Source organism: Hippocampus comes, unplaced genomic scaffold, assembly GCF_001891065.2.
Source record: "Hippocampus comes isolate QL1 unplaced genomic scaffold, H_comes_QL1_v1.1 scaffold261, whole genome shotgun sequence".
Taxonomy (NCBI): Eukaryota; Metazoa; Chordata; class Actinopteri; order Syngnathiformes; family Syngnathidae; genus Hippocampus; species Hippocampus comes.
Genome location: NW_017805824.1, coordinates 2019031 through 2034662, shown reverse-complemented (window position 1 = coordinate 2034662; position 15632 = coordinate 2019031). Strand labels below are relative to the sequence as shown.

The following is a 15632-nucleotide window of genomic DNA, read 5'->3' as shown; positions in this document are numbered from 1 at the left end:
TGTTGAGCACTAGCCTATATGCCTCACAGGAGGAATAAAGTATCTATTTATCTATTCATCCATCCATCCATCACAAAAACCTGGAATTTGAGAAGGGGTTTGTAGATTTTATATCCACTGTAACCCTTTAAGCCCGTAAAACAAATATCTTTGAAAATAAATATCTTATGTAACTTCACTAGTTACACTTATTTTGTTCTACTATGAAACAACAACAGGCATAAAAACATGTTCTTCAAACACATTTGTCTCATGTACAACCAACCCTTGTGAAAAGTTTGAACTCATTTTGATTTCTCAGCAGTCAACCATCAAGCGTTTTTAAGGTGCTGCCAGTAAATCGGAGCCAGACCTGGAAAAAAAAAAGTAACTTCCAAAAGGTGGAGACCACAACTTCCGTGAGGTGTAAATCCTTTGATATGCCAATGTACTGTGGAGCCACATGGGCCGGCTGTGCGAGACACCGACACCCAAAGTAATCCCCCCATTAGTGTCCCACCCAACCCCGGGCCTCAGGTGGCGGTGCAATGAAACTGTTTATAGAGCGCTTTTGAGCCAGATACCAGCACGTGCATCCAGTAAACCTGAGCCGCCGCATTTAAAGACAAAGCCTGCTTCATATAAGTAGACCATTGTCCTACTGGACCCCCCTACAGCCAAAGAAGACCTTTCACCTCTGAGAGCAGACATTCAAACACAGCCAAAGCACATTCCTCTGCCACGTGCCTCAACCAGCTCTCATCTGTCCCATCAGCAGGAGAGCAATCCCAGATCACCGCCCCACTATCACTTACATTCTGCTCGAATGTGAGATGTGAATACAATTGTTTTTGTCTGACTTTTGCATCAGGCAAAGCTTTGCGGTCATGTTAAATACACAACATATACTTCTTTGTTTTCTGTGTAGTTTGACAGTAAACTTCAAGTGGGATTGACAATAAAAAGCTTGAACCCAGTTTTAGGTGCCTTTAATACACTGCATGCTACATTTGTACTGTTAATACTCATAATTAGTTCATCTGATTTGCTCCCAAATATTTATAATTATATCCTGCCATCTTGTTTACAGCTCTCCGAGTCCCCTTTTGTTGTTCATCTCATTCAACCACCGGCCTGTGGCAGGACCACCGCTCAGACATACACAATATACATGATGAGTGATGCAGTTTCAAGCATAGTGGAAAAAGTGCATTTTAACATGGTGGTTGCGGTTGACATAACACCCATCATGGTGAAGTCAGAAGGTGATTGAAACAACACACTAATGAGCAACTGTGAACTCTTAACTACCAAATAATAATTGATTTATTTCTCAATATTATCAGAGCTCTTAAATCTCTCAGCTGTTGTAGAACATTCATAAAAAGTCGCATTGACAGCACTCAAAGAGTCTGCTTTTGTTATTCTGTCCAAAAAAAAAAAAAAACGGGTAGAAATGAAACCATATGCACGCAGGCTAATGAAACGCTACCACTTGAACGTCGCCACCGCCAAATCAAAGCTCTCGCTAACTCGAGATCATCTCGACTCAAGTAGCGTGGACGTGACCGCCGCACGCTGACAGAATGGAAAAGTCACTTGTGGGCAGACGCGGCAAGGCCGCAGCACGGCTGTAAAAATAGGACTTAATGACAGACGAAGCGGAGGGAATACACAGCATACATCACAGTTGGAGCGTGAAATGTCTCGCGGCGTCACACAGTTTCCTACAAAGTAGATTTTAAACATCTCATTGGGTGACACAGTCACATGTCTCACCTCAGTCAGCAAGAAAGCCAAATTGTTAGTTTTAGACAGTAAGACTCGAGATTTATTGTCAAAAGAAACACAAGCGTACTATTACGTTAATTGTTCAACTACTAGTGGTTGTACAGACTTGTCGATTTGACTTTACGACTCCACAATGGTGTTTCGAGTCGGGTTGAACAATTAATCAAATTCAAATCGATGTCACAATGTAGAAAGCAGTTTTCAAATTGCAAAGGCTGCAATTCTGAAGGAAAAAATTCAATTCTGCTTCATTTTGGTCAGTCGGTAGGTTTTATTTTATTTATTTATTTTATATATAGGATATGAATCCTTCCAGTATCTGAAAACGCTTATCCTCACCAGAGTCGCTAGCGTGCTAGACCCTATTCCAGCTGTCTTTGGGGAGTAGATTGGGTACACCCGAATTGGTTGCCAGCCAATTAAAAGGCACATACTGTATAGCTAGGACGAGGTATGATCGCTTGCTGCAACAAAAGAGTGTGCTTAATAAAATTAGTGCTTTAATTGATTTAAATTGACCCAGTTTTGCGACCCAGAACAGGAGTATTGAAAAAGCAAGACTCGAGCAGGAAGTTGAACACTTTTCGGCCCACATCATCAAAGTAGGAGAGCAGTGACAACCCGTTCAGAAATCTGTGGAGCCTCAGTAAAGCCCCTCCAGCATTTTATTTAATATTCTGAAATATATTCATAATTCTTTTTCTCAGCTCCACTATGTATCAGTCAAGCCCCCCTTTAGCCCCGGGAGAGAAAAAAAAAAAATCATGGAGCCGTGCTTGAAGGAGAGGGGGAATTTTCCACCGCATACAAAGAAGTCCGAGATTATTTGCATCCATCCATCCATTTTCTAATCTATATCACTTATCCTTGTTAGAAATATTGTAAATTCCCACCATGCAGAAACCATTTGGCCAAGCTATGCAGCTGTTACCTGGCTGTGTCAGCAGCAATCACATCGAGCAAGACTATTTTTTTTTAACTTCATCTGGAAATATCATCATCACAACGGAGCAGGCAAATACTTCACCTTGCCCATATTGATGTATGTTTTGCGTGGTGCATGACAAAAAAGATTATAGCAAAGTATTCCCTCTTCCTCCTGAGTTTTTTAAATTATAGCACTGTACCCCCCCCCCCCGCACAAAAAAACAAAAACAAATACCCCTAACACCTACCCTACAAGTCATTGTTATTGCTTCACTCTATTAAATTACACAAGCAATCATAATTGTTCTGCAATCTAGTGGGAACTAATACAAACATTGGACTTCAAAGCCTGCCTTGACACTATGTCATGTCTTAAAACAATACATACTTTTGGTTTAATTGAAAACCCATAATGGGTGTGCTTTTATAGAGCAGGGCAATTTTAACCAACATCTCCAATCAAGTCACATTGACGGGACTCTAGCATGGCTCACTCCGGGGTTCGCATACTTTTTCAATCTTGCACTGTCAATGCTTACATGGTGTGACCAAAGGAAAAAACACCAGAAAATATACATTTGTTTGTGAGTTAATACTTAAAGCAAACCGTTTTTAACTATTGTTTTGACCTGGAGGAAGGTCAGAACGCATGACCTATTTACAGTATGTAAAAATCCAGGTCATTCCAAAGGGTTCACATACATTTTATTGGGTCAATACACTGACTGGCCACAAAATTACGCCCGCACTCTATAAAGCAAATCATTCATGAAGCAATATAATGTAATGGAAAATACCTACTAGATGGGTTTCGGTATGATGCAGGGCAGTTTTATACCACTACAAAATACATCCACAATAATAACCATAATATGAATTTAACATTTCCCTCACAGAGTCATTGTACAGTTCAGTCTTTATATTCTGGTACTTCCTTAAATTATGTACCTAGGGAATTGAGACAATTCCAATTCAGATTGTTGGTCATTTACATGACTACCACAATCCAAGTACATTATGAGCATAAAAGACATGTCATGTGTGAAACAGCATCATGCCCCCCCCCAAAAAAAAGAACGATGGAAGGAACATTGTTTTACTTGACGATGTCATCAAATAACTGACTTCACCCTATTTATAGCATTTCAACATGGGCAAATCCTCCAAGGCAGCCAGCTAGCTGTCTAGCAAGCTAGCTAACCCATCGTTGCATATGCCTGCTGTTATCAAATACAAACGTGCCAATTTAATACCACAGAAGCTAAAACAAATATTTGTGTGGATATACTGTACCCTTCTTTTAAGGCTTACTGGACAACAAAAGGACCACTCCCCAGCAGGAAATAAGACATACTGTTTTGGTGCTCAAAACAGGACCCGGTTACGTAACCCTTATGCTTCTTTTCCCTTGCAGATAACTTTTGGCAGCATTCAAACACTCTGAAGGACATTTTAATGGGAATGCAGAGCCTACAGAGTAACATAAAGTACACCGTCCAAGTAAAATAGTGGACACAATAGATGAGAATAGTAGTGTTAGGGAAGAGGTCATCAGAGTTGACCCAATAGTTACATCCTAAATGAAGACAATCAACAGAAACTTGGACTCCAAGAAACCAGAGGAGACGACAGAGACGTGATCATCAAGTGAGCAAGCAGTGACGCAATCACCATGAGAATACAATAGGAAGCTGACGGCACAAAGGAAAACATCGGGAGTGCTGGGAAATGCATACACGCACACACACGCAGCCAGCCAGCCAGCACACGTAATTACAGACTGGGCCTTAGAAAACCAGGAAGGAACCATCCGTTTGGCCTGATAAGCAAACACGGTGCCAACGGGCTCCGTCCATCAACATGAAGGTCACAGAAGGTACCAGTGTTATTTTATCTCAGCTCTGTTATCAGGCGAGTGTCGAGACAACTACAGGGGATTTCTCATGAATACAGTATGTTTTATTTTTAATAAATGAAGGGAACACACAGAAGCAAGAATCAGTAGACACAGAGAGGCTCTCGGTTTACAACAGTCCCGAAATACGTGATGAAAGGCACGCAATGAACTATTGTGGTGCCTTGTCTTTTAATTTGTTCCGTTACCATTTTCATAATGTAACCCAAAAAAACAAAAACAAAAAAAAAACACATTCAAATGAATGGAAATGCAATTAATTGGTTCAAGCCTCCCCCCAAAAAATACCACTAAAAAACAGCAGTCAACAGCATTGTACTTTATATAAACATACAGTAATAACTTCACTAAATAGAATGTAACAAGTAAAGCATCATGCTTTAATGTCTAGTCACACTGTGTTGCTTATTTTGGGTATAATTCCACCTTTGGTATTTTGCATTTTGTGCTAGCATTAAGTGGACTTTCCCAAGGCAAATTATGTGGTTTGGTTATATCCACGATGTGTAATTCTCTCTTTTTAATCTTTGGACAGTAAACTTTAACTGGAAGTGGCAATACATCCAGGATCTTGTGAGAAAGCACTTGGCCTCTTTTTTTTTTGAAGAATTGTTCGCTACTGCTTACCTGCTGCTTGTTGTGAAGTTCGTTATCAACATCTAGCCAAAGTCCATGAGTAACTGACACCTGCCCTCAAGATTTTCTGCTTTTATTTTCCTGTAGATGGCAGGGGATCGAGGCAAAACACTACTCTTCAATTAGACACGGCACAGGCCTGACGAAATGAAGCTCTCCCCACCCTCACTTCAACATAGTTCCCGGGCAACAGGATGTTGCCAAGGACCAAACAGTTACAGGATAATGAAAGTAAATGCTAGGTCTGTTGGGAATATTTTATGTGAACTTCCATAGCAGTAAAGGGGGGGGGCAACGGTGCAACCGTTTGCCAAGAATAGACGACTTTATCAGTCAACAATGATTTGAGGCCGGCTCAGAATAGACAAGTGTTATTGGGTTGCAACACATGGCCTATAAAAGCTATCTACAAGACAGCATGTAAACAAGATACAAACATTGGACAAAGTTCAACTTGTTGGCGGGCAACTGTTCACCTGCAATCAACAGCAAGTCTATTTTCTCAAAATAAATCCTTGATGTGTCAGTTCATGGCAATCATATTTTATTACACGTCAAGCATATCATTTTATTTACAATAATAATAATTATAATGTCATATTTTTTTCTGGCCTATAGAAAGAATCCCATGGAGGATTGAAAGTTCTTCTTTTGTAAAGGACTACTTTATTTGTCCGATATTGTGACGAGAACATTTTTGTTTGTTTGTTTTGTAGGCCTTTCATTTCACTGTTCCATCAATCTGTCGCATTCTTTTTTTTTTTTTTTTTTTTTTTTTTTGTGAAAGTAACTCAAAACTATCGCATTATCATCCAGAGACAATCATTTTAATATACAGTGGATATAAAAAGTCTACACGGCAGTGTTCAAATGCCAGGTTTTATGACACAGTTCCATGAGAGTGTGCACATTTCTGCAACAACATTCGCTGAGTTGTTTTTAAATCCATCTCAAAGTGTGAAAAAAATGAATAGTTTTGAAATGCTTTATTTTAGTCTCGTCTTCTTCGTCCACAAAAACCTGCTATTTGAACAGGGTGTGTAGACTTTTTTTTACCTAATGTGCATCATCAACATGTTCCAGAAGATAATGCGATTTATTCAACAGTGGTGACCATAACTATGCAACATTCGGCACCATTTTTTTTCTTCAGATTTGTTTGTTTGTTTGGTTGATATATATTTTTTTTCTTTTTGTACACAAGTCCATTTTGGTGACATGCAGTGAGCAAAGAAGGAAAAATTGCAGTGCGGAAGGAGACGGTTTACACCACTTCCCTAGCAGTAACAAGCACAAGCTTTCACTCACGATCACTTGATTGCGCCGCGTGAAACACATTGTGTGACTGCATTCATCCACTTCACCCACAGCATGACCGGTGTCTTCAATACTCAAATTTTAGGATTCGTTTACTTGTCACTCCTGCCCGCTTGATTCATGCAAGTGGACACCTTTGTAGTTTTATTGAGCTGCTTGTCATTTTCATTCACACGTGGATACGTTTCAAAAGCCGTAAAGCTGGTCTTGTCACAGTAAAAATCACAAGACAGGCATAACAAAGTGCAGTCGAGGTGGTTCCTTGTCAAGGTTTCATGTCTACATTCCATCAGCACTATTTTTTTTTTGTTGTTGTTGGAGGTGGGTGAAGGGGTTCTCTTCTGTAATGTAAATGTAAACTAAATTGTTGTTACAGCAGTTTCTGGTTCTACAAGATCTCTTTGTAGTTTTACATACATTAATTTTGCTGCGAGCAACTAGTGTACTGAAAAGAGGAAGGATATAAATCAGAGGGAAAACAGTCAAGTAATCACGAAGCATGTGCAGAACATAAGCCCAGCAGCCATTTGGCAGAAATAAATGCCATTAAATAATGGCAGACGGCTATTATAATAACATTTAATGGACCCTAACTTTCTTCTGAATGACTGGAGGAAATGCCATAAATACTGTGGTAGCAGCTGAGTGGTTATGGACACAGGAGGTGATCGTGTCCAAGAGTAAATCACACGGGCTGTTGGACAAGGTTTGGATTCCAGCATTTCTGCTGTGGAATGAATCAAAAATAAGGCCAATGGAAGACGTTTGCAGTAAACACAAAATTAGTGCTTGACAAAGCGATAGGTTGCTCAACATATGATGCCTTATCTTGCACAAAATGTGAATCATTCCAGACAGAAAATGTGGGGCCGCTGACTGAGTATTACGACACAACCAATGCAGGGTTACATTTAAAAAAACATTTTGTTCAAGGCCTTATCAAAGATTCCAGCACGGGTATGGATGGAAACCAAGAGCCGAGGTTTTCTAGCCTCCGATAACAGGTGAATTGTGTGTTGATCAGAGACAATGGTGGCAGGTATGATGGATGGATGGAATGAAATGAAATTATTTTAGCAAATTATTGTTTGATTAATTGCCAGCACATGTCAGGAAAAGCCTATTAGAAAGGTGGAAAATTAGTGGGGTTCATGAGAGGCACGGTTAAATGGGGACAGGTGTGTCCTGATTCCAACTTAGCATGAGTGTGATAAATAAACATTTATTTAAAATAATTGGTTTATTAGCTGTCAGGAAATTCCAGAAATAGCCTACTAGAACATCTAAACTTTATTAAGGGTTGGTTAATCAGATGAGCTTTGAATGGTACAATCATATGGTCATCTTGACAACAGCACAACATGACCTGTGGTTACCGTGAGGGAGTTTTGCAAGCACTTTAGCTGGATTTTGACCTCGCGTCTTGTCACTTCATTTGGTTAGCTGACAGAGTAGCTTGTCAACATCACACCTTTCTTTGGAGACAAGTGTGTGGATGCCAGCACCACCACTACTTGACAGGGTGAGAGGTGCTACTGTGCGGGTGATGTAAAAACTGCTCAAATACTGGGCAGACGATGCATGAATTTATAAAGAAAGCTATCGCTTATATCCAGCTTCAGGTCCATGTACTAGTACACTTGTCGTCACTACTAGGACAGTTCCACACACTAGTAGAATGATTGCCTTACTAGACATTAGGTCCACCATAGTATGGCAATTCGGGACGCTATTAGAACAACTTTGGCATACTGTTAGTTGGACAACTAACTACATGATGCTGCTAGTGAGGCAAACCGGCACTACAGTACTGTAAAGTTGACACACGAGTAACATGTGGTTGTCCTACTTGAATGCCAAAGTTGTCCTACTAGTGAGGACAAAGTGGCTGTGTACTAGTACATGAACGCCTCACTTTTGATATTAATGATATTAAATAAATGCTCAAGCGGGTTTCCATAGATTTAAAGCAACATGCTTAAAAAACTCATAATGCATAAATAAATAAATAAACAAAAGGTGGACACAAGAGTTTGTCCGGTTTTTACTGAACTCGAAGAGATGCGATTTACGGCACATAACCACCTCAGCAGAAAAAAATGGAAGGAGAGTTAACTTTTTTTTTTTTAATCGGGAAGCCGAGACCCACCCACAGACCGACAATGCCAATAAATCAATAAACGCCTTACCACAGTCAAGTGTAGATGTTTTCATTCCAGCAGGATGCGAATTACCTGTTGCTGCTGATGAAACCTTGAGAAAAGTTCAACAACAAAGTCAGGTGTCTCACGCTCGGCGGATCCAATGACGTGAACACAATTCACACTCCGAGTAAAAAGGCAACTTCACTCGTGGGTGTTTCGTGCTGGACGTCAGCCGGTGTGTGAGGGCGGCGCTCGGACGTGGACACATCCCACAGCTGCCGCCTCTGGCCGGGATAGCTCGGCTGTCTCTCCACGGGAGACCGCGTCTTCGTTCCAATTGAATTAGACTGTCTCAACGCCAAATTGAATATGAGCAACAGACAGGTCTTTGAACACATCATTAACTGCAAGAGTAAGGAGAGTATACGAAATCGTACACCTGACCGGTCTTTGAACGCATCCTCAAACCAGTTCATATCAGAGCAATCGGAACGATTATGATGTTTAAATGACTTTCGTGCGACACATGGCGCCAGCTCGCTTTTATTAACACTTTCGATACGTGACACATTCCAAGCATATCAGCAACAGAGCGGCCCAGTCGGCGGCAGTAGCACGCGGAAGACAGTACAGTAGTTCAATCAAGCGTGGACTCCAACAAATGAGACGTCTCACCATCTAGCGGTCAGACTGTGGAAAACAACAGCGGATGGCAGCGTTTTGTTGTAAATAGCACCAACTGGTGGGAACTAGAAACAGCACAGGAACCATTTTCGTTCCCTTATTTGTCTATAGCGGCTCGGTGACCCAGTGGTTAGCTCACAGTGCAGAGGTCATGGGTTCGATCCCGGCTCCGGCCTTCCTGTGTGGAGTTTGCATGTTTTCCCCGGGCCTGCGTGGTACTCCGGTTTCCTCCCACATTCCAAAAACATGCAACCGGTTCAGGGTGTCCCCCGCCTACTGAGGATAAGCGGATCGGAAAATGGATGGATGGAGAGAGAGGGAGATAAATAAAATAAGAACAAAAAAATAGAAAAATATTGAGAGGTGTTTCTAGTATTGAAAAAGTAGTACAAATTAAAAAAAAACATCTGCCATTGTGCTTTTGTTACGCTATGGGTCTCTATGATATCGTCTACATTCACAAAAAAATTGGCAACAAGATATTGATCAGGAAGTGCACGATGCAGCATTTCAATGCAGTGTCATGTGACGCAGTGGAGGTTTAGCATCAAGCCCTGCCCTCCTCTTCCTCCTCCGAGTGCAGCAGCCTCATACTCGTGATGAAGATGCGGCTGAGTGCAAACATGCAAGCCGTCCTTCTCCTTTTAACTTTGCTGGTGCCCTGCAATGGCATCCTGCCCGATTTGGTGCATCCAGGAATCCACCTCATCCTGGACAGTTCCATGCAGGAGGATGAACGCGCAGTTATGCAAGTGGAGCAACTGGCCAAGGACCAGCAGCGAAGGCATCCACATAAAGTAAGGAAAAAAATGACATAGCATGTGAATGCATGGTGGGTTTTATGTGTCCTAAAGATATGATGTGATGGTACTTTGTCTCTGTCATGTCTCCTTTCACACAGGAGACAACCATTGCTACAGCAATTTTGCAGTCAACTGAGGAGGACAACCATATTGACACTGTGAGTACTTCATGTTCATGTTTATACATGGGTGCATTGAAAAAATAATTTGGTGGATGTAGTTTGACCTCAAATATGGAAACACAAAAAGATCAGCTACATCATAGAATGAAGCATTCAAAGTTGTGAATGTGTCTGTTTAGGGCTGCGTCACCACTATGGATTGTGGGAAGGAGAGGTACTGTCTGCACGATAAGCACAATTCCAAATGTCAACCTTGCAAAGGCACCGACATGGTAAGTGAAGGGGGCCCGACGATTTCAACTGGTGTGCTTGTGGGCTCTTTGTCAACATTGTTGGAGAAGAATAGAATGAAAAAAATGTATTCTTGTCAGTCGACACTTTTGCTATTGGTGGTATGTTTGAAATTGACCTCCAGTGTGCCTAACTGAGGGTATAGAACCGACAGAATACACAACCGAACCTGTGAAGAAAAATTATAACAACCAAACATGTATGATGACATGGAAATTAAATTATATTTAAATGTTATGTCACAACTGAGAGCATTAGTCCTACTGTTTTACTTTCCTTTAAGTTCTCTGAGCATTTATTCAATATCAGTCCATGCATTAGGAATTTGTTTTTCCCTCCGAGTAAGAAAACTCAGTACACTAGTAGGGTGACTACGGCAAACTACTGGAATGAAGTTCTTACTGGTGATATTTTCTTCCCCACTACTGTGTGACATTTCTACAGAGACTTTGGCATGCTAGTGGGACAACTGCTTGCTACATGTGAGGCAAAATTGCACACTTGTGCTACTAGTGCTAGTCAAGCACTAGCTGATCACTAGAGTAGAATTTTGTAATGTCCCTAGTTCAGTCCTTTTCAAATAGTGAGGCGGGCCCCCTGGGGGAGGAAGGTAGGATGGGCGCAGCACAATGCCAGGGAGGGCACGTATGACCTGTTGAACATGCCATATGAGAATTATGAGTGAAATTGCGCATCCACTACAGTAGGTGGCAGTGGCACTCTGTCATTCAGATTTGTGTGTGTGTGTGTGTGTGTGTGTGTGTGTGTGTGTGTGTGTGTGTGTGTGTGTGTGTGTTTATTTCAGTTCAGTTGATGCACGTGTGTGTGCGTGTGTGTGTGTGTGTGTGTCTGTGTGTGTCTGTGTGTGTGTGTGTGTTTAATTTCAGTTCAGTTGATGCAGTTCAAATCTTTTCTCTGACAGACTAAAAAAATGTTAATAAAATGTTTGTATGTAAGCTGATCCATATTTCTTTTTTTGTTTTCTTTAATGTTAACTATGATACAATGTTATGTAGAAGTATACTTTGACCAATACTGTATTATAGACAAATGATAGTATTATTGTCATGGAGAATTGTGAGGGCGCAAAATGTTTTCTTCCAAAGGGAGGGCGTTGCAGAAAATAACTAAGATGCACTGCACTAGTTCCATTAGTACACTGAGTTGTGTTATTGTTGAGGACATTACTCTTAAGATAGATATCAAGAATATGGGACATGGTATTACGAGTACACTCTTCGTCGTCACAAGTGAAACAATTCAGCGCATGATGAGCGCACACTAGACATTTTTTTTCATTACTGCATGACATTTCTGCACATTAGAGTGACAACTTTGCCACACTAGTTGGACAACTAAATGCTACTTGTAATGAAAAAGTACTAGTGGGCATTTTTGATTCTGGTAACAGGGTCCAGGAGGCTACTAGTGCATGCTTCCTAGTTCCTACGCTTCCTAGTTGGGCCTAGTAGTGTTACAAGTGCAGCACAGTAGTGAACCAGTAAGGTCATACGGTACTGCATACTAGGATGCTTGTGTGTGATTGCAGTCCTGCAAAGAGGATGAAGAGTGCTGCGGTGTCCAGTTGTGTGTTTGGGGCCAGTGCAGTCCAAATGCAACCAAAGGGCAAGCCGGCAACACATGTCAGCATCAGGCACACTGCAGCCCAGACCTCTGCTGCGCCTTCCACGCAGGTGACGCTCACTCAAGAGTTAGTTGTGTCCAAACCCCGATCCTGCCCATTTTAGATGTCTCCCTCTTCCAACGCATCTATCTGAAATGATTAGGATCGTTATCAGGTGGACATAATTCAAGATTACATACCACTGAAAGACTCACATTCACTACTGAAACGCTCTCAGACTACTGAATTATTTTGCTTACATGACTGAAACACTCTCACACACTATTATTTTGATAGTGCTCTCATTCCATACACACTACAGAAACTCTCATACACACAACTGAAATTACTGTCGGTCATGCATAGTACTGAAGCACTGTGATCCAACAGAAACCCTGTCACACTGTAATCCTACTTAAATACACTCATAAAATATACAAAAATACATGTTTCAGTTGTGTAGTGTGGATGAGAGCATTTCAGTTGTGTGCATGAAAGTGTTTTAGCGACGACTGTAAGCATTTTAATAGTGTGGTGTTTCAGTTGTGAAATTTGTTTTGCTTGTGGCCATGAGAGCATTTCAATCGTGTGTGAAATTTTTCAGCGAGTGTAATGAGAGCATTTCAGTAGTGTGTATGAGAGAGTTTTTGTATCGTGCATAAAGGATTTTAGTGGTGTGAAAGAGAGCATTTCAGTAGCATGCATTGAACGTTTCCAGTAGTGGGTGAGCATTTCAGTTGAGTTTCAGTAGTGTGTGAAAGACCATTTCAGTAGTTTATGAAAGCATTTCACTGGTATGTGACTGTTTCAGTTGGGTGTGTGTTTCAGTAGTGTTTGTGAAGGCTTTCAATAGTGTGAGAGGGAGCTTTTCAGTAGTGTATGAGAACATGTTAGTACTGCATGCAAAATCTTTTCCTCCCCTCTCACACACAATATTGAAACAAAACATGCTGTACAATACACTGAAGTGTGCATTTTTTTTGTACGAGTGTTTCAGTCGTGTGTGCGAGCCTTTCAATAGTGGGTGAGAGGATCTACTGATTTACATCCCTGACAGCCCCTCATAAAGCACGTACAGTATTGATGTTGTTACATGTTGTGTTCAGCCCTCCTCTTCCCAGTCTGCTCCGCAAAGCCAATTGACCGCGAGCAATGTTTTCCTACCTCCAACCACCTGATGGAGGAAGACGCACCCAGAAAACATTGTCCTTGTGCTGGGGACCTCCACTGCCAGCACACGGGGTGAGCATCCATACATTCATGGCAAAATTGTGTTCCATTCATTTTGTGTGTAACTTTTGGCTTCAGTTTTTGATATACAGTATTGTATACATTTAATTTTTTACTATTTTCACTAAAGGTTGCTGATAATATATATTTTGACCATGCAAAAAAAAACAAGGCTATACTGAAGGGACCCTTTCAAGAGAAAATGTGAGCAGAAGTTTCAGTAACATGAACACCAGGCCCCCGATTATTATCATTTTAAAAACAGCTTCACGATTCACGTAGTTTGTATTGCTTTAGTGCCATCTAAAGGTCATAGGGGGTACATGATTTTAATAACGGTACATTTAAAATTCGCCATCCCATCAGTTTTAGAAAGCGTATGTCGTCATTAGGGTTATGGGTGCGCTGACTTTAGGCGAGAGGCGGGGTACAGCCTGGACTGGTTGCCAGCCCATCCCCATTCACACCCATGGAATGAATTTAGTGTTTTCCAAGTAACATAAGATGCATTTTAATCTCGATGCATGTTTTGGTCACAGCAAGGGCTGCAATGGAGGTAACACATATTGAAAGTGAATTGGAAGTCAAGCTGTGGAATTTGCAAAATATTACAAGTTGGCCACTTCCATGAGATTGGAATTGATTTCTCTCCCCTCTGCCAGACGGGGATCCATGTGCCTTAAATTGGTGGACTCGAGCGAAGAGGATCTGACAGACAGCCTGTACTCAGCCATAGACTACATCCTCTAAAATGCTTCATTCACATCGCAATATTTCTCCTTGGACCCCAAGAAACTGCTCAATTCTGCTATGCAAATATCACAAAGCTACACAATATGGAATAAAAAAAAAAAGTCAATTGTTTTATTTGCTTACCAGAGCTTGACAAGTCTGTCATCTGCATGACAAGCTCAATGGCCTGGAGGTGAAAAGTTTTTACAGCGCAGTCCTCATCATCAGGTCCATGAAGTGTTTGTAGCCTTGCTTGAACTATGCACTGAAGCTTCATACTCTACACTGTAAGACCAATAAAATTGTACCGCACGCTGTTTGGAAATGCAGTCATTTTCCCCACAGAATGTAATCAGCAGAGCATACAGTATACTGTACCCCAGTATAGTAGTAAAACCAGGAAAGACAAATGATTCATGCACATAAGCAAGTAGCCTACTGTTTGTTGACAAGACAATTCGAGTGGGCTTCATCATGTGCCTTGCCATTTCTTTTTTCTTCACTTTTAACAGATATTACAAGAATTTGTCATCAAAACCCTTGAAGTGAAAAATTGTGGATATTTAACATTAAATATTTGTCACAATTTTCCATGACATCTGATCTGGTCGACAGCTGTGCGTCAGCAGATGACATGGCTCCCCAAAGCATTACAGACTGGAAACTTCACTCCGGACTTTAAACAGTTTGACTTTGTGTTTCTCCAGTGTCTGGGATATTGATCTACAAATGAAAAGCTAAACTGACTTTGATCTGAAAAGAGGACTTGGGGTTTTCAAGGATGCTGCTGTCTTCCCTGTCACTTGTGCATCTTTTCCGACCATGTGTTCCCGTTCCTCTTAACATTGTTTGTGTACTTTGTTCATGTACTTTGATACAGCGCACAGTGAGAATGCAGCTTCGTTTGCAATTTCTTTTTGAGACCTTTTCTCCTTACGGGCAGGGTCAATGATGGTTTTCTGCAGAGGTGGGCATTACATGAGAACTAACGGAACGTCCATCAATCCGTCACTGACTTGACGCCTGTTTTGCTGGGGATTGACGGGAAACACGTCTCTCCCTGTATTTGTCACCGATTGGGTCAAGTACTGACAGACCTCTCAATCCGTCACTGAAGGACACACGTTTTGCTGAGGAGTGTCAAACACGCTCCGCCTGTGTCGTAAAGGTTTATCAAAGGAAGAATTCCATGAGTTTTTATAGTAAATATATTTTCTTTAAATTGTGGTGAGCTCAAAAAAAGGGGTTTGTTTTAAAAATCCTGGTGATGGACCACATGTGGTGATTTCAGTTCAGAGTTACACCACACACTGAAAGCAATTGAACTGAACAGGTGCAAAAATAAATAAACTTTTTGTAAAAATCCAATGGCAGACTCACCCGCCGCACATGTCAATTGACCTTGGCATGTGTGCAGAGCCGCTGCAGGGGCAAAAC

General features: G+C 41.2%; 2 protein-coding genes across 11 annotated transcripts in view; one reads left to right on the top strand and one right to left on the bottom strand.

Annotated features, from left to right (window-relative positions):
- Window positions 1-9540, bottom strand: part of mical2a (microtubule associated monooxygenase, calponin and LIM domain containing 2a) — a 41393-nt gene extending 31853 nt beyond the window's left edge. For 8 of the 10 annotated variants that reach the window (XM_019886854.1, XM_019886847.1, XM_019886853.1 and 5 more), the window contains exon 1: window positions 8755-8908. The gene's annotated coding sequence lies outside the window, so the exon portion shown is untranslated. The other 2 variants (XM_019886848.1, XM_019886849.1) reach the window with 2 other exon arrangements.
- Window positions 9541-9708: 168 nt separating this feature from the next.
- dkk3a (dickkopf WNT signaling pathway inhibitor 3a) lies at window positions 9709-14514 on the top strand. The gene is made up of 6 exons (XM_019886459.1): window positions 9709-10190; window positions 10295-10354; window positions 10498-10590; window positions 12159-12303; window positions 13340-13475; window positions 14126-14514. Exons 1-6 carry the CDS (start codon window positions 9993-9995, stop codon window positions 14211-14213), a joined length of 720 nt encoding a protein of 239 aa, XP_019742018.1. The 5' UTR covers window positions 9709-9992; the 3' UTR covers window positions 14214-14514.
- Window positions 14515-15632: the final 1118 nt, after the last annotated feature.